The sequence below is a fragment of the Drosophila albomicans genome, chromosome X (assembly GCF_009650485.2).
Source record: "Drosophila albomicans strain 15112-1751.03 chromosome X, ASM965048v2, whole genome shotgun sequence".
Taxonomy (NCBI): Eukaryota; Metazoa; Arthropoda; class Insecta; order Diptera; family Drosophilidae; genus Drosophila; species Drosophila albomicans.
In genome coordinates, this window is record NC_047627.2 from 26667879 (window position 1) to 26694472 (window position 26594).

Sequence of the window (26594 nt, forward strand, 5' to 3'; positions counted from 1 at the left end):
ATTACTATATACTTATATTTAAAACTAAAAAGATGATCAGGAGATGAAAGCGGCAAAGACTCTGCAGTGGCGGCGGACGAAGCTGACGAAACTTATTGAGGGGAGAGTGAGTCTCCTGGAGATGTACTCCCGTAATATCGATACTCGCGTGAGTTATCGAGTTTTGTTGATCACGAGAACTGAAAGGGGTTGCCACAAGTAAAACTATCGATAGTTTCAATATTTTCAATTCATTTTAACCTCTAATTGTAATTGTAGTTCAGTTTAACCTAATTAATTATGTACATATTAACAATTTCAAATATTGACTATACTGGGAGATCAGGACGAGATTTACAATACAATGCAGATCGCAGACAGATTAGAGTATAAGCCTAGCAGGCAGGTCCTGCTGGTGCAGTCAAGTTAATTAACATAAAGCTGCAAGACATCTCCAACTTTTGGAATCTCTAAACATTTATCCTTAAGATTTTGCTTTGCGCCACACCGATGTTAGTTAAATGTGCTATTTTTTTAGCTGAAAAACATGAAAGATAGTAAATAAAGGATTCAAGTTAATAATTTATGAGCTTCAAGTTGATATGATATAGAAGATTTTGTAAATTCATATATAAATTACACAAATTTAGTTTGTAAAACAAAGATTGGAACTGCACTAACAATTTATTTTTGCATTAGTTTAAACATCGCTTTCTTCGAATTTAAAAGCAAATGCATATAATTTGCCATTATCAATACAAAAAAGAAAAAATATCGATAGTAAAACGTAAAAACACATATCGATAGTAAGTCAATTTTAATGTAACATTCGCAAATTGCCTAAAAAATAAAAATATCGATAGTAAAATTTGGAAAAACATATCGATAGTAAGTCAATTTTAATACACCATTCGAAAATTGCATAAAAAATAAAAATATCGATAGTAAAACTTGGAAAAACATATCGATAGTAAATTGATTTTAGTGCAACAATTGCAAATTCCACCAAAAATATAAATATCGATAGTAAAACTTGGAAACACATTTCGATAGTACGTCAATTTTAGTGCAATCAATGCAAATTGAAAACAATGCAAGTTCATAATGCAGCTTTAATGCTAATGCCAAAGCGAAGCTAATACAGCATTTGTTGTGCGCATTAAAGACAAGATTGCAGGCGATGATCAGCAACAACAGCAGCAGGAGCAACAGCTACTGAACTCTAAGCACTCTTTGGCTGTTGCTTGGTTAAATGTCGCTTTAAAAAACTTCCTGCCCAGTTACGGCACATAAACAAAACGCCGTGCACAAACAACAAACAGTGACAACAAAACGCTGGACTCCAGACTCTGGACTTCTCAGTTCGAGTTCTCAGGCTGTCGCAAACTACGGCAAATAAAAAGCACTGAGCGAAAATCGATGTGCATAAAAGAGTAGCCCAACAAGTGTACCCAAAAAAAAGGGAAAAAAAAACCAAACTCCAGGCAGGACATTAGGCCACGGCTCTCTGGCATCTATACACCGTAACCGGCATCCTGTTCCCCTTGTAAAAAGAAAGGAGGGAGAGTGAAAAAGGGATAGAGGGAGGGAGAGAGGGAGAGGCAAAAAAATGTCACAGCGCCAAAAATGGTGGCAAAAAAAAGTGTCTCGACTCGTTGCTGTAGCTGACCAAGGCAAACACTTGGCACTTGGCACTTTTTGATGTTGTTAGTGGCCATGTCGTTCCCCTCGCTCCCCCCCTCTCTCTCTCTCTCTCTGACCATTCCTGCAGGTGTCGCGACGGTTGCACAGACTTGCAAACTATGCACATGGCGGTAAATACTCTGCACGCTTCTCCTTCCTCCTCCTCTCTCTCTCGCTTTGCAATTGCGCCAGCAGTCGCTTAAATTTACTGCCCTCAGGCATTTCATTTTTGGGGCTGCTCCAGCTACAGCTCCAGCTCCAGCTCTGGGCGCAAACATTTCCGAAATGTGACAAAACAACAAATACCAAAAAAAAAAAAGAAGTAGAAAACAGCGAAGGAAGCAACAGCAACAGTAGATGCGATATATGAACATTTTTGGCACTCGCCTCTCGACTCTGAGCCTACGAAAATGCTATATCGGTATTCTGGCTGCCTGATTGGAATGAATGCCGCTGCCTCTTCTCCTCTTTCCCCTTCTAACTTGGCTTGCCACGTAAAAAACGAAAAACAAAACCAAAAAAAAAAAACAAGTAAGAAAGTTACAGTCGAGTCTGCTCGACTGTGAGATACCCGCTAACCATTTTGAATAAAAGCAAAATATTGCGGTATCATTTTTAAAATATACCGAAAATACTAAAAAAAAATACTAAAAATATACCAAATGGTATGTTTGGTATATCGATATAGTATACCATTCAAAATATACCATAGACAGCACAATATACCAGATTGTCAGCCAAAGAAACTAAGACCCCTAGTAAGTAGGCGTTTTTGCCCATACAAAAGTATTTCTTTAATAACTTCGACAATTTTTATCTGATCTAAATTTTCAGGAATCATAACTACTACAGTAATTATTGTATATACCAAAATGCGTAACTCTAGCTTTAAAATTTCGCTTGTTATTCCATTTTTTTGATTTGCGGGGGCGGAAGTGGGCGTGGCAAAAATTTGAAATAAACTTGATCTGCGTGCAAACATAACAAATGCTGTCGAAAAAAATTATAGCTCTATCTCTTATAGTCTCTGAGATCCAGTCTTTCATACGGACGGACGGACAGAGGGACATACATACATACATACATAAATTTCCTGCCGGCACAAAGTTGTAATACCCTTCTACCCTATGGGTAGCGGGTATAAAAAATAGCCTATAAATGGCAGCCAAACTTCGCTTAGCCCGTGCTCACTTTACAGTGAGAGATAACAAGCATTTAACAAACTGGAACACATGAGTTTCGGGAGACACATTGGTTAAGCTTCTCTTAACTCTGGTTAACTCTTCTTGTGTGAATCGTATGCAGAAAGCGGAAAAAAACAATGCGAAGAGCAATGCAACTGATGCAGCGATTAATTGCTGAAAACTTTTCTCTTCACTGAGCATAAAAATAAGCAAACAAACCTCAAACTGTTTTCCTTATGCACCTCAATATGATAATCTTTTAGTATCGAGTTCAAATTTTCTAAGGTCGTATTACAAATAATACGAAATAAATATATTTTAAACACTTTGTTAATGGTAAATGCAGACATTTGCAATAAAGGTAAAACATTGCATTATTTTTTTGTGAAATATACCAAATTAGTATTCCGAAAAAGCAGATCAAAGTAAAACTTAACAAGTAAAAAAGTTACAGTTGAGTGTGCACGACTGAAAGATACCCTTTACCCGTTTTGAATAAAAGCAAAACAATGCGGTATTCATTTTAAAATATACTAAATTAATATATCGAAGAAAAAAACTAAAAATATACCACAGGATATTTTTTTGGTGTACTGATAAACTACTCCATTCGAAATATACCGAATAAATATACCACAAAAATACTAAAAATATACCAACGGATATTTTACGTATATTGATAAAGTGCTACAATCAAAATATACCATAGAGTGCAAGATATACCAAATTAATATACCATAAAAATACTAAAAATATACTAACGGATATTTTTAGGTATACCGATAAACTACTGAATTCAAAATATACCAAATTAATATACCACAAAAATACTAAAAATATACTAAAGGATATTTTTAGGTATATTGATAAAGTGCTACACTCAAAATAGACCATAGAGTGCAAGATATACCAAATTAATATACCACAAAAGTACCAAAAATGTACCAAAGGATATTTTGAGTATGTTGATACAGTGCCACACTCAAAATATACCACAAAGTGCTAAATAAACCAAATTAATAGAGCGCAAAAATACTAATAATATACCAAAGGATATTTTAGGAATACTGATAAACTACTGCATTCGAAATATACCGAATAAATATACCACAAAAGTACTAAAAATATACCAACGGATATTTTTAGGTATATTGATAAAGTGATACACTCAAAATATACTATAGAGTGCAAGATATACCAAATTTATATACCACAAAAATACTAAAAATATGCTAACGGATATTTTTAGGTATACCGATAAACTACTGAATTCAAAATATACCAAATTAATATACCACAAAAATACTAAAAATATACTAAAGGATATTTTTTTTAGGTATATTGATAAAGTGCTACACTCAAAATATACCATAGAGTGTAAGATATACCATATTGATATACCACAAAAATACTAAAAATATACTAACGGATATTTTTAGGTATATTGATACAGTGCTATACTCAAAATATACCATAGAATGCAAAATATAATAGATTTTCAGCCAAAGCATCTAATACCCTAGAAGGTAGGCTTTTTTCCCATACAAAAGTTTTTCTTTAATAACTTCAGTCAACGTCAATCAAATCAGAAATCTTAAATACTGTAAATACCCGTTAGATCTCAGAGACTATAAGAGATAGAGATATAATTGATTTTCGATAGCACTTGTTATGTTTGCACATTGATCTATGTAGTTAGTTTCAATTCAAGTCGAGCACACTCGACTGTAGCTTTCTTACTTGTTTTAATTATAAGATAAAATCGTTTTATCTTCAAAGTTACGCTTGATATTCGAAAAACTTGATCTGCGTACAAACGATAGTCTTATAGTCTTTGAAATCTAGGTGTTCAAACAGACGGACGGACAGACAGATGGAGTTGGTTCTATCTGTTGTTCAAGAATATATATATTATACTTTATGACTCCTTCTGTTTTTTGCATACATTTGCTGCAGTCGCAAAGTTATAAGAACCTTTTACCCTTTGGGTAAAGACTATAACAAGGCAATTTGTAATGCGTTTTATTTTGAATAGTGTGGGTGAGAAGACGCGGGGCGGAGGCGGAGGCAGGAAATTGCATTTATGCGCAAATGCAACGTTGGAGTTGAGTTGAGTTGAGTTTCGTTTCGTTTCGCTGAGTGTCGCAATATTGCATTTGCTCTCAACCGGTTGCACTTGGCCAAAAGCGATCCACTTGCGAGTTGCGAGTGAAAATATAAAATATAAGCAGCGAATGCAATTGGCAATCAGAGTCACAATAATAATCCAATAAGAAGCAACACAGAAGATAGACAGAGACAGAGAGAGGGAGAGGGAGAGCAAATAATAAATCAAATCAACTTAAATCTTCATTAGATTTTGCTTCACTCAGGTGAAGCAGCTGCAGCTGGAGAGGAAGAAGAAGAGGAAGCATCCTTTTGGATGCCGCGAAGGCGCAGCGCACATCATTTCACACGGAAATCAAAGACGCTTCCTTATTTTTCTTAAGTTTAAATTGCAGGAAATTACTTTGCAGTGCCACTGCAAGTCGTCTCCCTGCCCCTTTCCCTCCTCCTTCCGGCTCAGCGTTTGTCCGCAATGATGCGGATTTTTTCTACTTCTACTATGTTTTTTTTTTTTATCATCTTTGCTGCAATTTCTAATATTAAACTCGAAAGCAGGTAGATAGAGAGGGAGAGAGAGACGTTCTCTCACGACCGCGGATGTTGGAGCAGCAAAATCCTAACTGCTACTTATCGAGGCGTGCCCCTCGGTAGCCTCTTCCACCTCCCCTCTCTCCTCTCTCCACCCTCGCCTTCTTCGCTTGGGAACATTTTCATTTTCATTTTGGCGTCGTTGCCACGGAAATTCATCAAAATCATATAAATTCGTTCGCCTGACTCCGTCTTTGCCCCTCCTCTGCCTCTTCCTCTCGCCCTCTCATTCGCTTCTTCTTTTTTTTTTCTTCATTGGCCATTGAGCTGCGTCTTTGAAGGGAGCAGGCAGCACAGCTCCTTGAGGCTCCTCCTTAGCTCCGTTCCGTTCCGTTTTGTTCTGCGTTCTGCTTTTGCGGTTTATCATTCGCGACTTACAGCCAAAACTTTTGACGGACCATCTGCATGTTTTCTTATACTCTTCTTCTTTTTGTTGTTGTTGTTGTCGAGTCTGTTATACCCGTCAACTCACATAGGGTAACAGGGTATGGCGGCTCAGTGGCAGCTTTATAATCATAAAGTAAATATTTTATTTTGGCAATGCTTCACCGATTTTCATTTCTTAATAATATATAAATTTTTGTTGATTTTTCAAATTTTTTCTTTGGAAAATTTTGATTGATTTTAAACTATTTTCAGTATTAAAATAATAAGTACATAAAATAAATTCATTTTATCTGAAGTTTTATTGTTTTTATACAATTTTTAGTAATTTTTTTTGCTTGGCTTGCATTATTTGATATCTATCCTTTTGTCGATTTTAAAATATTTTTATTAAGCAAAATGTTGCCCGATTTTCCATTTAATATTCAACTTTTAATCGATTTAAAAAATTTTTTTTTTTTGAAAATTTTTAATGATTTTTAACTTTTTTCAGTACTAATATAATAAATAAATAATACAATAGATTCATTTAATCTGAATTTAATTTTTGGTTACATTTTTAATTCATTTTTCAAATATTGTATTGTTTAATGTAATCCATTTGAAATTCCTCTTTTGAATACAGCTTTCTTTCTGTCTAAGTCTGTTTGTAAGAATTCTTATATTATTTTTTTATTTCAGAAATTCGAGCTTCAAAATGTTGCGAGCATTTCTCGTTGTCTCCTCTTCAGTATTGATATTCTTATTTAACAACTAATTTTATTTTTGTTAACTTTCACACTTGAAGTTATGTTATCATTGAATTTTTCTTCCATAAGAAATCTAGCATTTATTATGTTTATTCATGAAGTTCCTCTTTCATTCAATTTTTAAATCAATTTATTTTTCTTGTATATTTTCCAATATCAAATTATAATGATGTTCACTGAAATTTATGTTCTTTACATTTGCTTCTTTTTATTTAATACTATAAATTTGTTTATTAAATATTTTTATAAATAAAGTGCTCAAATTCTCAAAAAAAAAAAACAAAAAAAAAACAATGTTAGATATAATATTTTTATAGTTCTATTAAAACAAGGTGAAATTGGTTTTTGTATTTTAAGTTCAAAAGCAAAGGTTACAATTTTTGTAACCCTTTCATGCTCGAATTTAATTTCGGGGCATTAAGAATATAATGATTTTGTGTTAAAAATAATGTGAAGAAATTGTATTAGTATACAACAATTTAACGCTACTAAAATGCAGAAAATAGAACAATTAAATTGAAGAATATGGAATATCAAAAATCAAAATATATCAATTCGACTTGGATTAATGATGAACAATGTTAATTATAGGGTTAGAATACAGTGTATTATTTATAACTAACATTTATAAAATACAATTTAATACATAAATGAATTTCTCATATAAATAAAATACAAAAAAAAATGTAGTAAACACTTTCCAAGTGATTTCCTTTCGTTTGCACAAAGTTTCTAGTTTACGTTTTTTGCTAAATGGATATCTCATAGTCGTGCATACCCGTCCTTTAGTGCTGCTGGAGATTGTGCTGCCAGTGGCACTCGAGCAATATTTGATTTTCTTCTTTGATGCCATTAGTTTTTCGCTGGATTGTGGATTTGTGTGTGCGTTGGGCCTGTGCAGAGCTCTTCACTCCACTTTACTCCACTTGGCTCTGCTGATGTCTACCTGATGCCCACCCCTCCCCTCCACCCACCTGATACCCTTTCCCCCCTCCCCCACACGTTGATAGCCGGCCACACAAGTCGCGCACTTGTAGATAAACTTTTGTAAATGAAATTGCAGAATGTGTTTCGCTTTTACTCTTGTTGCTGTTGTCGTGGTATTTGCTTCGCTTTTTTTCTTTTTCTTCCTTCTTCCTCTTCACTTCTTCTCTTCTCGTCTCTTCTTGTGCTGTTGCTGCCACTTCGTGTCCACTTGCCAGTTGAAGCAGATAATGCGTTTTGCGACTGTTGCATTTGTGAATCGGCGTCGCCAGGTGCTTAGAAACCATTCGAGTAATCAAAGCTCAGCTCACAATGCGCTAAAGCAATCAGAAGAGACCAGACTACAGAGTTCACTTCACCTTTCCCCTCCCTACCCTGGGAGTAACCATAGCAATCGAACACCTGCCATAACAGTTGCCCCAAGTGTGTGTGTGTATGTGTGTGTGTGTACAGAGTAAATCAACAAAAACCGAAAACACAAACAACAACGATAACAAATAAAAGCATAGCAAATGAAAAATACTTCCTCTTATACCATACGTATGTGTGTGTGTGTGTGTGTGTGTGTATGTGTGTGCAGCGCAATCTCAGTTGCATTTTAATTACCGAATCAAAAATCACAGAAGCGGAAATACTTATGAATTTCTTATGAGCCTCAGCCTCAGACGAAGCAAGTGCCGTCGACTTCTCTGACTCTGACTTCAACTCGAGCGACGACAACGAAAACGACGATGACGATGACTACAATTTGAACCCAGGCAACAAACACAACTACAATCGAGTCGATGGAAACCAAAACCTTGAGATACTCTAGCAAAATTTGCTTAGTTATTGAGTTTTTATTCAAATATTTAAATATGTAAAGTATAAATATAAATAGTAAATGCTAAAGGCCTTAGCTTTGGTAATAATGTTAACGTTAATTTTAATTATATCTAACAATTTAAAAAAAAAGAAATAATATAAATTTAAATAATATTCTATAATAGGTTCGCTTTTATTGTAAAATAATGTATAAATAAAATGTTAAATTATGCATTTCTTTAAGATAAAACTGCAAACGTCTTAAAGTGGAGCTGCAAATATTGAGCATACGCCTGGTAATCACCTTATGTCGATATTTGCGAAACAATCTCTAATAATGATAATAAAAAGAACAAAAAAATTAAATAAATATGTAAAATATCAAGCATACGCCTCGTATAAACATTTTCTATAAATAATATTGTAAAATATTTAATAAACATTGCAAATTATGTTTTATTGTGTTTTCTCTAGGACAAAGCTATAATACGTCTTAAAGCAGAGCTGCAAATATTAAGCATACGCCTAGTAACCTTCATATATAGTCATTGTAAAAACATGCTATACATAATAATTTAAAACTATGTTGAATATTGTAAAATATTAAATTAATAATGTGTTGAATCAGGTGTGAACTTACCATAAAGCCACAAATATTAAGTATACGCCTCCTATATCGTTATTGTAGAAACAACCATTAATAATGATAATAAAACAAGTCTTAGAGCTCAGCTGCAAATATTAAGCATACGCCTAGTATGCCTCCTATATCGTTATTATGGGAATCAAATAAAAATTTAAAAAGAAAATGGTTATCATTGGAATTGTAAAAATAAATATTGTTTTTAATATTGGAATTTTTTTATGTTAAGGATGCAAATATTAAGCATACGCCTCTTATGCTAACATTCTTATTTAGTTTAAGTTACAACATTAACAATAGTTGTCATTAAAATGTTGAATATTCTAGTGTGTAAAATAATTATTATGTTAAAACACGTGTTTGAAAAATTTAACTATTAAACTTCTAAATATAACATTTCTATAGAGAAAATTAAGTATACGACTAAAAAGCTACTAAAAAGGCTGAATGCATAATAGTAACTATAACATAGTAAAATCAAATATATGTAATACGATGCTAAAAAAAAGTTTCGGGCGGTCTCTATTCACGAGATAGTTAAGGAAAACGTGTGTTCACATTACTTATATGGGGTAAAGTTAAGTAATAATGGAATTTGAATTTTGAATTGATAGAAAATGAAATAATTATTGTATCAAATGTGTGTGTGTTAAAATAAAACCTCTAAATAAAGCTGTGAACTTTGAAATAGCAGTGCGTTTAAAATTGAAAAGTAGGAGCATAATTAAATTAACTTAATTCAATTGTATGTTGTTCATATACTAAAAGTTTGAAGCTGCAACTCTTTGATGAAACAAACTATTAATTCAATGCCTTACTCGTCGTATACTTAATCTGAATTTGTGCTAACAAGCGGCTTGCAAAATTCGTGCATATCCGTTTGTTGCACTCACAAATGAGCAAAGCAACTGCAAAGACGCAGCTGCTGCTCAGCTTGTAATGTGGCCACACGCCTTCCGCCTTCGTCTCCGCCTCAGTCCCAGAGGGCAGCTTGAGCAGTTTGCGAGAGCAACAAGAAATCTGTGTGTGTTTGTGTCTGTGGAAATCAGCAATAAAATGCGAGGAAATTGCAGTTAAAGACGAAACTATCGATAAATGTGTTGGGATAGGGGCAGAGAGAGGAAACTCTTCGATAGCACCAGGCAGACAACAATATTTGCCAACAAAATACAAAATACACACACACATACACATAGACACACGCAAAGGAGGAGAGAAGTGCGCACACACACCGCAAGCAGCCAGACAAATTGGTTTAGCACAAATGTGTAGACAACTGCAACTATGCGAGAGACAGAGAGTGCATGCACCTACATACATGTATGTGTGTGTCTACACTGCGAGAAATTGGTGAGGAATGAATACGTGAATTGAATACTGATTGGGAAATTTAAAACACACGCAAATTGCAGTTTAATGAACCTTTTTGCAATAAATTCGGGAATCGAGCTTAAACAGTGCAGTATTATCGTTAAAATATACCAAATTAATACACAAAATTATACCAAATTTACATCTTAGTAATATTCGGTATATTTATGACAGTATTGTCATTCAATTATATCAAATTAATATACCCAAAATACAAAAATATACCAAATGTATATCTTAGTATTTATTGGTATATTGATTAAAGCATTGTTATTAAAATATACCAAATTAATATACCAAAAATACAAAAAATATACCAAATATATATCTTATTATTATTTGGTATATTCACTCATATATACCAAATTAATATACAAAAATACCAAAATATGCCTATTATATATCTTAGTATTATTTGGTATGTTGAAGAATTGTTATTAAAATATACCAAATTAATATACCAAAAATACAAAAATATGCCAAATATATATCTTTGTATCATTTGGTATTTTCTATCAAATATACCAAATAAATATACAAAAATACCAAAATATACCAATTATATAGCTTAGTATTATTTGGTATGTTAAAGAATTGTTATTAAAATATACCAAATTAATATACCAAAAATACAAAAATATGTCAAATATATATCTTTGTATCATTTGGTATTTTCTATAAAATATACCAAATAAATATACAAAAATACCAAAATATACCAATTATATAGCTTAGTATTATTTGGTATGTTAAAGAATTGTTATTAAAATATACCAAATTAATATACCAAACATACAAAAATATACCAAATATATATCTTAGTATCATTTGGTATATTCATTCAAATATAACAAATAAATATACAAAAATACCAAAATATACCAATTATATACCTTAGTATTATTTTTTGATATGAGAAAGAATTGTTATTAAAATATACCAAATTAATATACAGAAAAATAAAAAATATACCATATATATGGGTATTATTTAGTATATTCATTCAATTATACCAAATTAATATACAAAAATACCAAAATATACCAATTATATATCTTAGTATTATTTTTTGGTATGTTAATGAATTGATACTAAAATATACCAAAAATAATATACAGAAAAATAGAAAATATACCAAATATATATTTTAGAATTATTTGGTATAAAGCATTGTTATTAAAATATACCGAATTAATATAGCGAATAATACAAAGATATACCAAATATACATATTAGAGTTATTTGATATATTTATTACAATATTCTCGTTGATATATTCCAGATAATTTTGTTTGCTACCTTATTTAAAATATATCATATAAATAATATTATATTATTTAATTTTGTTTTTGATTTCCCTAATAACCTCATCAATAATTAAGTCATTATGTAATTATCTTTATAGTGTGCACTTATGATTTGTAACGTGCAACGAGAAGAAGCACAAGGCGACAGGGCTATCGGCATTTGCGGGGCACGCTTTAGAGTCCGGCTCTAGCTCGTCGGCTTTGGGGGTGGTGGTCTTGCTTATGCCAATAGCCCTTTCTTCGCTGCTCATTATTATTAATTTAAGATCAGAAATTGAGCGTGCTGCGACGAAGAAGGGATTGCTAGAAAACTAGCCGGAAAGAGAAGGAAGATCCAAAAATGTCTCAAAAAAATAGAAAAAAAACAAAGAGAGAACAAAAGAGAGAGAGAGAGACAGAAAGAGAGAGAAAGAGAGAGCGAGAATTGAGGCAGGCCATCACAGCTGTTAAGTGATGAAGTCCCCTCCCAACCTATGATCACAGCATCAGAGTATGGCTCTGGTGATCCCTTTTAACCCTACGACAGTGGTGTCGCTGGCTTGTTTCGGCTAAATAAAAAGTGAATTATTTCATGGTATACAATATTTAATTAATGATAGATATTAAACAATATGGCATTATAAATAAAAATAGTACAAAATGATCAATAATACTACAAGAGGATAGTTGCAATATTTCATTTAAAGTTTCTTTTAAATATATAATGTATTTTAATTTCAGTGCTTTGTATTATTTCATGTACCAAATTTTAAACTTTGATTTAATTTTGTAATTTATCTTCAAACCTTTTTTTTTATAATATTTAATAGTTTTTAAATTTTTTCGTATGCTTTTCTATAAATTTATATTTCGTGTTTGTACAATGTAAATCGAGGTGAAAGTATAAAGTGTGTGTTTCGCAATAAAAAAAAAAACTCACCAACAGAACTCCTGCGGCGGCGATCGATCTCCGACGAAGGCGTGCTGGAACAGTGCTAAATTAAATAAAAAAATACAACTTTCACCGAAACACTTCATATTGTACCTACGCGAAACTGGTACTAGTTATTCAATATAATTTGCATACGTTTTAATTTTTGTTTTAATTTTGATATTTCATAACTTGGCACTGATTTTCATAACTTATTTGTTTAATTTAATTTAATATAATAATTTTCGTTTAGGCATTTTGCCTTCTAAGCTTTTAGCTGTTTTGTTTTATATTTTAAATTTTTTTGTAACTTGTGCACTTCACATTCAACAATTGTTTTAAATTCTAAATTCTCATGGCTCTACAATTTCTTATTTAATTTCAACTATTTCATTTATATTTGTACATTTGTTTTGTTTAATTCTTGTAGCGCTTCAATTTTTTTTATTTGTTGTTTTACAATATTTTAGCGCTTTTATTTTTAATTGAATGTGGCACAATACATGTTCTAATTTTAACTTTTTATTTTTATTTTTTTTATCAACAAAACAGCTGCGCTAATTCCTTTTGATTCTAAATCATTTTATCTTTTAACTTTTGAACTTAACTTTTAACTTTTACTTTCTTTTTTGTGCAATTTTGAAATTCTGCAATTGCAGTAGCGCTTTACTATTAATTTGAAATTTTAACTAATTTTGTGAACAAATGCACTTTCAATTTTTAAATAATTTCAACTTTTAACTTTGTATCGTATTCATTTTTTTTAAACAATTTTAACTAAATTAAATTAAATTTAATTATTTTAATTTTTTAATATTTCTGTGCATTTTTTTTCTTGCGATTTGGCAATATTAAATTTCTTAACTTGTTTTATTTTTGCTCGTACTGAGCGGCGCTACACTGTTGAGCTTTTAATCTATCGTATTGTTTCACTATTTTTTCGTTTTAAACAGTGTAGCGCTTCATTTTAAACTTTTCAGATTTGCTTTTAAATTCTCATAAATTCACTTTAACACACACACACTATATATGTAAGCGATCTGGTCGCTGATGATCAGGAGTAAAGATGAGATGAGATGATAAAGATGAGATGAGATGATAAAGATGAGATGAGATGATGAAAAAGATACTGGTGATGATTAAAGTTGAGGTTGACGACGCAGATGCAGGCCAAGAAGTCGCAGGGGTGCTGCGCTGGCGGCTCGAGCAGAGATGCGCTCGCTGGTGCTTTGCTGGCCGCTACTGCGGCAGCCAAGATGGCGCTCAGTGGCGCTCCGCTGGCCGCTGACGCGGTAGCCAAGAAGACGCGCACTGGCGCTCCGCTGGCCGCTATGCGGCGGCAAAGGTGGCGCTAAGGGCGCTCCGCTGGCCGCTATGCGGCGGCAAAGGTGGCGCTAAGGGCGCTCCGCTGGCCGTTATGCGGCGGCAAAGGTTGCGCAACGGGCGCTCCGCTGGCCGCTATGCACGCAACGGCGGCGCTAAGGGTGCTCCGCTGGCCACTATGCGCGCAAAGGTGGCGCTAAGGACGCTTAGCTAGCTGCTATGTGCCGCAATGAGAGCACTTTGGCGCGCTTTACTGGCCGCTAGGGCGGCGACAAAGATGGCGCTTAGTAGCGCTCCGCCGGCCGCTAGCTTAGGCACTGTCACGCTCAAAAAGAGCCAAACCAAAAGCAGAAAATTTCGAAAACGACCTGTGTAAACGACAACAATAAGTAAAGAACACCTACCAGAATCTATTACTATTTATTCTTACCAAGTATCAAATGCACTAAGAGAATTCTAACCTCTAGTGTCTTGTGGTATAAATTTTTACACCAACCAATATGCGTCTATGCACGCTGCCGGTCACCAGAAAAGTGCTTTGACCGGAACCAGCCTAGCTTAAGCTAGCTGCGCATGCGCGTGGTGACACAAACGTCAAAGCTGAGCTTCCCAGTGCAACTCGCTAAACGTCAAATGAGCTTTTCAGCGCAGCTGATGCACTACTTAAAGCTCGGCTTTACAGCGCAGCTGATGCACTTAAAGCTGCGCCCTTGGTTGAAATTTAACTTGCATACTTTTAGGAGCTACTTGCAACAACATGAACCTTGGCTTAAACTCAGCAGACTTTTAGGCCGAATTCAATACATGTTGCTGTAGGCGCCGTTACAGATTACTTTAAAAATGTTGCACTTAAGTACAATGTGCCCTTAAATTAATGTTGCAAACTTGTTTTGCGTGTAATTTTATTTCCATAAAACTCTAGAAATAATTAAATATTTACCGTGCAGTAAAGTAATAAATATTGTGATTAAAATTTAAAATGAACAAATTAATTGAAATCAAGTTTGAAAGTTAATCAGATTTTTAGTTGCAATAATGTTTGTTGAAAGTACTCGTATTTTTGCTCAGTGTAGTTGCTGCATATGGAATGTCTGGTCGCATTCAGTGGAGCAGTGGAAATAAGCACCGTAAGATGTTTAATTCAAGTGCGGGCGGCCAAAAAACTCTCCGTTCACCTTCTCTAAGACTCTGCATTCAGTGTTGTACTTTGAAGGTCCTGCTGTGGTTGCTCTCTTTCGCTATGTGGTAAAGAGTGGGCAACAAAAAATAAAAAAAAGAATACCAAAAAGGTGATAGAAAAGTAAAAAGTATAATGATAGACTACTCGCACATGGTGCAAGCTGACATCTGCCGCATGTGTCTGCCGCAACACTTTGTGGCGATTAGAGTGCAACTTATTTTGGGTTTTTATTTCCCCATTGTGTTGCGTTGTGTTGTCTGTGTCTTTCAACTTGATTGCTGCTTAAAGTTGCCATCAATTTGCCATCGTTGTCGGCAATTAGCACATGCAACATGCAACATGCAACATGCAGTTGCAACGCTCTGTTGCATCCCAAGCTGCTGCCTCGCAACCAAAAGGGAACAAAAAGGAAAAAGCTCAGCCTACCTTTTGATAGGCTGGCCGTATAATCCGCTTATAAGCTGCGTATACAAATGTTAACCACTCACACACATACACACACATTCACTACCTCACACACACACACACAAAGTCAATCGTCGTGCAATCGTCGCATAAGTAGATTTTCATTTGCACAAAAAGAACAAAAAGCGCTGCATGTGAAATAAACATAAAAATATTAAGTCCCCTTTTATTTCTCATAAGCCTTGGCCAGAGCGCATTATTGTGAAGCAGCGAGCAGCGTGTATGTAACAGAATATACGCTACAGCTGCAGCACACACACACACACACACACACACACACACATACACATATGAATGTTCCATAATTAATTGCGTATTTTCAACATGCAATTGTTTCTATAATGTTATTGTAAATCCGATCTGCTGTTATCTGTTGCCATTTCATTTTTATACATTTCTGTTACTAGTGTTACACTTAAAACCTCAACAAAAATCATTGTATACTTATTGGGGTTAAGCGTAACTTGCACAACAAATCATTGCATACTTATTTGGGGTCAAGTGTTTGCAAGCATAGAAAATAATTCAACATATGTACCTTCCATCTGTTGCTGTCAATTTCAATTTTCTCTATTTTTAAATTGTTAAAACTTTTGTGATTTCTGAAAAGAAATCAAAGCGTATATTATTTAAGCAAATTACACATTTCGTAGATATTCTTAATTGAATATAATTTGATGTATTCAATTCAATATCTAATTTTTGTTTAATATATTAATTAATGGTTTTTTTTTTACGTCTCTATATATGATATAAATCGTAAAAGGTAGCCGAACACTTGTCTTATTATTATATTTAATTTGAAAATACTTTTAATACAACTTCATATATAATATTTTTAAAGTCGTCGTAAGTAAGCTAAGAGTGCTAAGAAATTATTGCTTACATTTGCTTTTATTATATTTAATTTAAAAATACTTTAAATACAACTTCATATATTTTTGAAGCCATCGTATAGAATTTTCTAAGTAAGCTAAGAGTGCTAAGAAATTATTGTTTAAATATTTTTGTATTAAATTACTTTTAATACAACATCACTCACTTTTTAAGCCATCTTCATTTAAGGTTAAACATGGTTAAGGGCCAAATAAAAGACAGCTCAAATAAACAAATAATTTAACACATTATTCTACACTGCAAGATTTTTATAATTTCAATTTAATAAATAGATTTTTTCGAGCTTTTCTTGATATATGTTTTTATTTGCTTTGTAGATTTACTTAGTTGATCATTTTAGTTTTTATTTGTTTAGAATTCATTCAGTAATTCAATTGAAATTAAAAGAATTAAAGAAATACTTGCGTCTGATGCATTGCTATTTCAAGGAACACAGTTCAACGAATCAGTAAAATATTTGTAATAAAAAATATAACTGCAAGTGGAGAGTATATCAGAGATTGCTTTAAGGCAAGATTTGCATCTGTTTAATACGTTGTGCGTTGTGTTTTGTTTGCTGTGTTTTGTGGCTTGTGTCTGCAAAGTGAGGATGAAAGGTGTGGAATGCTGATAAAGCGAGCTGAAGAAATTTTTTGGCTACTTTTTGAGTGCTGGTAATTTGTCTGTTGCGAAAGAGAGGGCGGCGGCTGCTGCCACGCCTACCACAAATGCGAGAGAGTGAGAGAGAGAGAGAGTGAGAGAGAGAGAGAGAGATGTGTGTATATATTTGCGCTTAACAATTATTTATTTATGAGGTAAACATCATTCAGTTGCAAGCAGCAGTAGCATGTGGCATGTGGCATGTGGCATGTGGCAGTGGCAGTGGCAGAAGCGGCAGCTTTATGAATACATAAATGCCCCGTCCATGGCACATGCCACACATGCCACATGATAGCCGTTAGATTGGCTGGACGGTTGGCTGGCCAAATGACCGTTGCAAATTTGATTGCATTTACATATGCAGACGCAGATACATTTGCAGACACGCACACACAGCGGGGGAGGTTGGAGTAGAGGGGAGGGGGAAGGGAAGTGAAAGCTTTGCGCTTATAATTGGCAACAAAGCCATAATGATTTTTGCTTACATTTGGGCTTAACATGCCGCAATATGAATGCGCATCGGCTCAACTGTTGTTTAAGTACTCCAAATAAACTGTTAACTCGCTCTGTCATCTCTCATCCCCCCCTTCGCCCCCTCGTCCCCCTCGTGTTGCATCCCGTATGCAGCTGTTAATTACTCGCACAATCGCATTCAATGCAAGAGGCCAACAGCAACAGTAACAACGTCATGTTATTTGTAGTGTTGATTTGCCTAAATCCATTTGGCTTTTGGCATTTCTACCACACTGACTTTCGCACTCTCCTCCATTGTCCAGCACTGACAATTGTTTACAATCGCCACAAACACACACACACACACACACAGCGTAAAAAAGGCAAATGAGCAACGCGCTTGAGGCAAATTGCAAGTGATTGAATTGTGAAAATGTGTTGCATACTTTTGAGTGCCAAATAAAATTAGAGGAAGAAGAGATATGAGGGAAATGCAATAGCTATCGATAGGAGATGAAACAAAAAGGAGAAAGAGAAAAGAGAGATCGAGAGAGAGAGAGAGAGAGAGAGAGAGAGAGATAGAGTGAAAGAGAGAGAGAGAGAGAGAGACATAGAGTGAAAGAGAGAGAGAGAGAGAGACATAGAGTGAAAGAGAGAGAGCGAGTGAGAACGAGTAATGAGAAGAGAGAGGAAAGGAAGAAAGGAAAATAGGAAGTAGAGCCGAAAGAATTGAATTGTGAAAATGTGTTGCATACTTTTGAGCGCCAAATAAAATTAAAGGAAGAAGAGATATGAGGGAAATGCAATAGCTATCGATAGAAAATGAAACAAAAAGGAGAAAGAGAAAAGAGGGAGCGAGAGAGAGAGTGAAAGAGAGAGGGCGAGAGAGAGTAAGAATGAGTAATGAGAAGAGAGAGGAAAGGAAAAAAGGAAAATAGGAAGTCAAGCAGAAAGAATATATAGAATGAAAGCGAGCAAATGAAAACAAACAAAAACTGAAAAGAAAATAACAAAGAGAAAAGCGAAAATGTAGAGAAACATGAGATAGTTATGAATATAAAAATAGAGACAAAAACAAGGAAATTAACAGTTGAGAAAATAAGTCATATATAAAGAGTAAAGAATGTTGAATTTTTGTCGTCAAATACGCAATGCAGTTTAATTTTTGGTATGGGGCTGTCCATATATTACGTAATCACGTTTTCTGCGATTTTTGACCCCCTCCCCCCCTGGTAATCAAAAGTAATCATTTGATGAACACCCTCCCCCCCTAACAATGATTACGTAATCACAAAAAAAGAAAAAAATGAAAATTTGTTCTTTTAATCGCAGGTATAATCTTCGTCTTCGTCGTCTACATAGTCCTCATCAAGCCATTCGAGGTGTTCACATCCTTCGTATGACTGAATTACTAAGCATTCTCCCTTTTCGCCGTCCAGCCACACGGTAAAGGAGTTTCTTGATTTCCAATCGAAGCTTACAGCTACATTTATATGAATTATTGCATTCGGTACTTATCGACAGAGTAATCGGCGCTAAACCAATTTTTGAATAAATTCTTTTAACAACAAAATCTTTATAAAATGATTACGTAATCATTGTCCAAGAACCCTCCCTCCCCATGTAATCAAACATAATCATTTCCTTGACCCCCTCCCACCCCCTAAGTGATTACGTAATATATGGACAGCCCCTATGCGAACTTAAGGTGTGACCATTGGCTGTGTAGGTCCATTTTAGTTCTGGTTGTCTGAGAACTCAGGCTTTGTCTCCTTTGCTATGTCTGGTCACACTTCTCTTCTCGCTCTCTCTCTCTCTCGCTTTAAGTGAGACAGACACTCTTGTTCAATAAAAGACGAGTCGTAATTATGAGAGAATACTAATAAATGAATATAAAGTCTGCAAATGATATAGAACTAAATAAATAAACAAAAGATATAGAAAATAAAAGAAAGGGAATAATGGATGTAGTAACAAAGAGAAGAGAGCGAAGAATATATTATAACTGGGAAATAGTCAATATAATTTATTGATTTATTTAATTTAATTGATTTTCTTTGCAATGCGAATTCAACGATTAAGATTCAACTCGATCTCGTTTACCTGCAAATGGCGATAGCCATGTTTATCAATGACGCACATATCGAAATCACAAGCATCGAGTTTGCACGGATGGCAGGCCAACTTGAGGGCCTCGATGGCCAAGCAGATGCCATGCCAAAGGATCAACGATGGCGTATGCAATGTCTGCAGAGTCACATTCGAAATATCCGTATTACAGCCAACGGCCAAAGTAGTGTGAGCAACAGTTTGTCCCTTGTCATCCACCAGATACATTTTGCCCTCATCATTGGCAAAGCTAACGAAGAGCGCTTTGAACTCTGATGTCGGTGGAAATTCCTTAATCTTCGCAGCCACATTGAAGACAATGTCATCCAGTTCCATGTCGGCGTGCAGCTTCAATCCGGCGCCACATAGAAAGCTATCGAAGCGACCCGTGTACGCCAAAACAATTTGATCGGTGACGGGCACAACTTTCGAATTGGATATGGATTCGAAGCCATTAAATTTGTTGCAGCTAGCAATCACAACGCCATCGCTGGTCACAATGCCCACGCAGGGTAATTCATGATTATCGAATTCGGTTGATTTTGCATCTGCAATTGAATTTTCTTTATTTATTTATTTATCACTCAGCTCTTTTTGAATCTCAACTTACCCGAAGTGATGCCAGCAGCAGCTGATTTATTTTCTTCTGAAATATTTTCGTCACTCATTTTGAACAATTTGTGAATTAGAAAATTGAAATAAACGCGTCGACAGTAAAATGCCAACTGACTGACTGTAAATTGTTGTCGAGCATAGCACTTTACTCACATTTCCATGGCCTACTACGTTTGACATTCATTTGGAAAGTACTCGATACGAAAGAAGTGGAAGCAAGTAATAAATCGAATGTGATTGATTCATTCTCGAAACAAAGCAAAGCAGTGCGAAATTATTCTTTAAGTGTACTAAATGAACATACCGAAAAAATACTAAAATATACCAAAAGACTATAATTGGTATATAGATGATTAGGCTGATTCTATACACAATAATAATTGAAGTGTTATTTGGTAGTATATCGATATTCTATAAATGAGTTGGCTCTATAATTAAAGTGTGATTACAAATAAAGCGCAAAGCATTTAAATATTTAATTCAAGGAATGAAACACATATTTAACATATGAAAATATAAAGTAAAAATATAAAAAGTATAATATACCAAAAGGGTTTATTTGATATATCGATGTATTATAACTGATCAGGCTGATTATAAATGTACGTACATCAAGCATAATTTAAAAATACTAAGGTATATTTGCTATTTCGATATACTGTAAATGTGTACATTGTAGTAAAAAATACTAAGATATACTGAGGAATATATTTGGTACATCGATATTCTATTAATGAGTACATTGTAGTAAAAAATACTAAGATATACCGCAGGTATATTGATATACTAAGAATGAGAAGGCTGTGTTAAAAAATTCTAAGATATACCGCAAGCTATATTTGGTATATTGATATACTAAGAATGAGTAGGCTCTAGTAAAAAATACTAAGATATACCGCAGGCTATATTTGGTATATTGATATACTAAGAATGAGAAGGCTGTGTTAAAAAGTTCTAAGATATACCGCAAGCTATATTTGGTATATTGATATAATAGAAATGAGTAGGCTGTAGTATAAAATACTAATATATACCACAGCCTATATTTGGTATATTGATATACTAAGAATGAGAAGGATGTGTTAAAAAATTCTAAGATATACTGCAAGCTATATTTGGTATATTGATATAATAGCAATGAGTAGGCTGTAGTAAAAAATACTAAGATATACCGTAGGCTATATTTGGTATATTGATATACTAAGAATGAGAAGGCTGTGTTAAAAAGTTCTAAGATATACCGCAAGCTATATTTGGCATATTGATATAATCAAAATAAGTAGGCTGTACTAAAAAATACTAATATATACCTCAGTCTATATTTGGTATATTGATATACTAAGAATGAGTAGGATGTAGTATAAAATACTAAGATATACCGCAGGCTAAATTTGGTATATTCATATAATAGAAATGAGTAGACTGTATAATTAAAGTATAATTATAAATATAGCAAAATGCATTTAAATATCAAATTGAAGCGATGAAACGCGTTTGAATATTTGCAAATAAAAAGTAAGATGTGAAAAGTTGTTGCTACGTTACTTATTTAACATTTGAAGCATTCTTCATTCATTATTTATAGCGGCCAAGTTGAATGATTCAAAAGGGAACAACGACGCTCGCCCCAAAGCTTAACTTTTGGTTAAAGTTGCAAATTGTTGTGTATGTGTGTGTGTGTGTGTGTGTGTGTGGCAAGAAACGTGGACGAACGATTGAAAGAGAGTTATTAATTAAATAAATAAAAATGAATCAATGCAAGTGGATTCAAGTGTATTGATTGCCATTCATTCATTTCACAAAAAGCAAACTAAAGAAAATACAGCGAGAAATCAAATAAAATATCTCTCTCGAGGAATGAAGGAGCAGCTGCTGGCGAGCAACTCAAGAGGAGACAGAGAGAGAGAGAGAGGGAGAGGAGGGAGAGAAAGGAGCTTCAACCAGTCAGGCAGCCATCCAGCCAACCAACTAGAAAGGTGCTCAAATATTTATGCCAATTTTGGTTGGGGATCTTTGTGCTGAGTCGGGCACAAAATACAATGACTACAAAATGAAACTATTTGCGGCAAACGCTGCTCGCGATATACAATAACCGAAGCGGCGCTTCACTGAATAATACATGCAATGGACGGAAGGAAGAAGGGCTGAATGTGAGTAAGAAGAAACAACGAACATTCTCATTCACATTCAGAGTCGAAGCGAGAGAGAGAGAGAGAGAGAGAGAGAGTTGGAGTCATTGAGTGGCTCCACAACTCGCTTGGATAATCAGCGAAAGGAAAGGAAGTCAATGAATTTCTGAATTTAGGCGATGCCCTTATTCGCTCTTTCATTATACCCGGCACTAAGCACAGCGTTAAAGGGTATGCCAAGCAAACAATAAAGTCATTTCAATCCATCTGCCTGACTTTATTTACCCACGCCGATCGCAAAGACTTTACTTTAGACATTGCTTTGACTTTCAACATATATTTCAGAGTTTGTAGTATTTAAAAAATACTTAATTGTATGCAAAATTTTAATGACGACTAAAAAGAGCTACGCTATATTTGGTATACTTGGCAATTTTCGGTATATTGTGAATGTAGAAGTAGAAGTATATCGACATACGAAATATGGATCTTGTTTTTAGTATTTTGTTGATATATATATTTGGTATATTTATGGTAAATGGTATATTTTGATTGTTGTGGTACATCGCTTAATAAATATAGTTCATAAAATATTTAAGTATTTTGTTGGTATATTAATTCAGTATATTTATGGTATTGTGGTATATGTTGATTGTAGTGGTATATCGCTATATCAAGTATATCTTATATTATTATTAGTTTAGTATTTTTTTAGTATATTAATTCGGTATATTTATGGTGAATAAGATATGTTGATCGTTATGGTGTTTCAATATACCAAATATAACTTAGTATATTTATGGTATTATGGTATATGTTGATTGTAGTGGTATATCTCTATATCAAATAAATCTTATATTATTATTAGTTTAGTATTTTTTTAGTATATTAATTCGGTATATTTATGGTAAATAGGATATGTTGATCGTTATGGTGTTTCAATATACCAAATATAATTCAGAATATATTTTAGTATTTTTTGGTGTATTAATTTAGTATATTTATGGTATTATGGTATATGTTGGTTGTAGTGGTATATCTCTAAATCAAATATATCTTATATTCTTATTATTTTAGTATTTTTAGTATATTAATTCGGTATATTTATGGTAAATAAAATATGTTGATCGTTATGGTGTTTCAATATACCAAATATAACTTAGAATATAATTCAGTATTTTTTTGGTATATTAATTAAGTATATTTTCCGAGTGTTTCAATCGATAGCGGACGATTTGCAATAGCAGTGAAACACTCGGAAAATATACTAAATTAATATACCAAAAATACTGAAATATATAATATTCTAATATATTCGACTGCAGCTTTCTTAGTTGTTTTTTCATATCTGCATTTAATTCCAAACTGTGTAACACGTATCTCGCAGTCGAGTTAACTCTCTTGGACTTTTCGCCTAACTTATCTCTAGCACTTTATTTCTTTATTATTGAAAGGGAGAGAGATGAAGAGCTTTATTAAATCTGTCGCCCGTAAACAAAGCGAGCAATATGGATATGGATATGGATATAGATATGGCCAGAGTATGCTAACATACGATAGTGCGCAATTACACACATTACATTACAGGTGTGTCTCAGTCTGTGTGTGTGTGTGTGTGTGCGTGTGTGTCAGAGTGTGTGCGTCACATCAAATATTTATAAACGTGGCCGGCAATCGCTTCATATTCAATATTCAGTTGTAACACAACGCAAGTGCAGCCAATTGCCCCAACGAGTCAGTCCGAATATCCACAACGAATCCCTTTTCTCCCGCCTTCCGCCTCTCTTCGCTCTTCTCTCCCCTCAATCCCCCTTCTCTCATCTCCACGCTTCAAGCCACGCAGCATCGCCGGGCCAATAAGCCAAAGTCAATAAGGCAACAGCTTTACTGAATATTCGTAACTATTCCACTCGCAGTTTGCTTTATAATAAGCAGACGCCATAAAACCAAAACATGCTAGAATCGATATCTATAATGTATGTTATATATATAAAAATGCGTATGTAAATCTCTTAGTATATATATATATATATATATATATATATAAGTCAATAATAATAAACTTCTAAATGATGTAATTACTGTCATTTGATTGGTAAGATTTTTATTTAAAACAATTGAAAACTTATGAAGAAATCGTGAAAAAAGTACTTTAAAAACACGTTACAACCTTTTTTTTTGGATCTTAAAATAAACGTTTTTTTTTTTATTTTAAGCTTTAATTTATTTTATTTCAATTAAAAATGTTTACTTACTACGGGGAAAAATCTAGATTGAAAAATCTAGATTTAACATTTTTTATCTTAAAAAAACAAACAAACTTGAAATTAGTTTTTAGGTTGAAGAAATATTAAAGATTTTTATTTTATTTAATAAATAATAATATAAAATGTATTTATTTTATTTAAGATTTTGCCTTTTTTTGTTCAATTTTGAGATTCTTCCATTTCATAATCAATCAATAATCAATCTTATATCAAGTCTATCCCATCTAGAAGTAATCTTGAACGTTTGATGTTGATTTAAGATTTTTCCATTCTCGAAACAAGAATATAATCTTGAATTTCAGAATTGGGCAATCTAGATTTATTGTAGATTTTTAATCGTAATTTAAAAATAAAAGTTCTTGGTTCAATTTTGACATACAATATTGATTCAAGATTTTTTACTTGATCTTAGCACGTTTTTTCTTTCTGTGTAGTTATGAGAAAAAGGTATTGTGTTTTATTTATTTACATGTTAATTATTATACAGAATAATATAACAACTAAAAGAAAGGGAGTGCTAGCAACTAAGGCCATCGACTCGACAGTTAATTTAAATGTTGTTTAATAATTTGTTGATGTCTAGGTATTGTGTTTTATAAAATTGCAATTTCATCAAATTGTGAAATGAATATTTAGGCAAATGTCAAGTCTAACTTTCTACTTTAATTTTCATCAAATTTATAGCATTTGGCATTTTGTAATAAAAAAAATTGTTGGACGAACTTTCGTTCTTGTCAATTGCCGCTGTGAGATGCGTTTGCCTACAAAGCAGAGGGCAGAAAAAAAAAAAAAAAAAAACTAAAATGTCGGCATACCAATAAAATGCAATGTTTGATATAAAAACAAATTCACGCGGGTGCGACTAACCAAATGACAAGGACATTAAGCACACACACACACACAGACACACACACACCGACACACACACTCGCACCTGGCTGGGTTACTTTTGCAATGATTTCCACATTAGATTTTATTTGCACTTTCGTTGACATTTGCGCAGCGATCTAACATCCCCCAACCAGCCAAAAAAAAAAGGAGGTATGTAACAACACGCATACGCACCGTTTGCCGCAGCAGCAGAAAATAGAAACAGGGAACAGGTTGAAGGAGCACATAAGGAATTTCTGTTGCTGTTTTTGTTTTTTTTTGGTTTTTGTTTTTTAAAGCGGCTACAAAATCTCCAAAGCACACTTGACTTAAATGTGTGGGAATGTGGTGTGCGATGGCAAGCAAAGGTCCTGGCAAAAGGACACGGCAGGCAGTGAAGCGCAAAGCGAAGAGCTCTCTCTCTCTCTCTCTGTGTGTGTGTTGCTATGTGTCGATGTTTGCCATTACCACAAGCAGCGGCTGAACAGGACACACAACCACATATGACACTTGTTAATCCAAAAGCAACAACATCAAGGATAACAACAAGCAAGAAGGAGACGAAGACGACGTAACAACTCTAGTCGATGATGAGCACATGAAGCACATGAAGCACAACACAGCAAAGTCTGTGCGCTAGTTCAAGACAATTTCAATACACCGAAGCAAGGGAAAGGGAACGAAAGAGAGAGAGAGAGAGAGCGGAGAGGGAGAAGGAGGTCTGCACACGCATACCAATAAAAAGAAACGAAACGATAGGACATTTGGAATCCTCATTGCAACGAAAGTGATTTTAATAATAAATGAAATTTTTTTTCTTTTCTGCTTTTTTTTTTTTTGCTCTGTGTGTCTTTTCTCTTATCGCCGGGACTCAAATTTTTGGTTTCGTCCTGGCGGAGCCAAAGGACAGCGTCAGTTGTTGTTGTTGTTGATATCGTTGTTGATGTGCATAGTT

At 33.9% G+C, this 26594-nt stretch overlaps 1 protein-coding gene across 2 annotated transcripts; it reads right to left on the bottom strand.

Annotated features, from left to right (window-relative positions):
* Positions 1-19646: 19646 nt before the first annotated feature.
* On the bottom strand, positions 19647-20513 carry LOC117571754 (uncharacterized). Of its 2 annotated transcripts, none has more exons than XM_034254109.2 (2): positions 20369-20513; positions 19647-20321 (listed from the first exon to the last, which is right to left on the bottom strand). In XM_034254109.2, the coding sequence occupies exons 1-2, from the start codon at positions 20424-20426 to the stop codon at positions 19720-19722; spliced, it is 660 nt and encodes a 219-aa protein (XP_034110000.1). In that variant the 5' UTR covers positions 20427-20513; the 3' UTR covers positions 19647-19719. The 2 variants fall into 2 exon arrangements, with proteins under 2 accessions (XP_034110000.1, XP_034110010.1); XM_034254119.2 differs by having other exon boundaries at positions 19647-20306; positions 20369-20506.
* Between the last annotated feature and the right edge of the window lie 6081 nt (positions 20514-26594).

Coding starts and splice junctions, on each gene's coding strand:
- LOC117571754 (XM_034254109.2), bottom strand. CDS start 20,426: ATGAGTGACGAAAATATTTCAGAAGAAAATAAATCAGCTGCTGCTGGC. Junction 20,322..20,368: donor TGCTGCTGGCATCACTTCGG/GTAAGTTGAGAT, acceptor AAATAAATAAAG/AAAATTCAATTGCAGATGCA.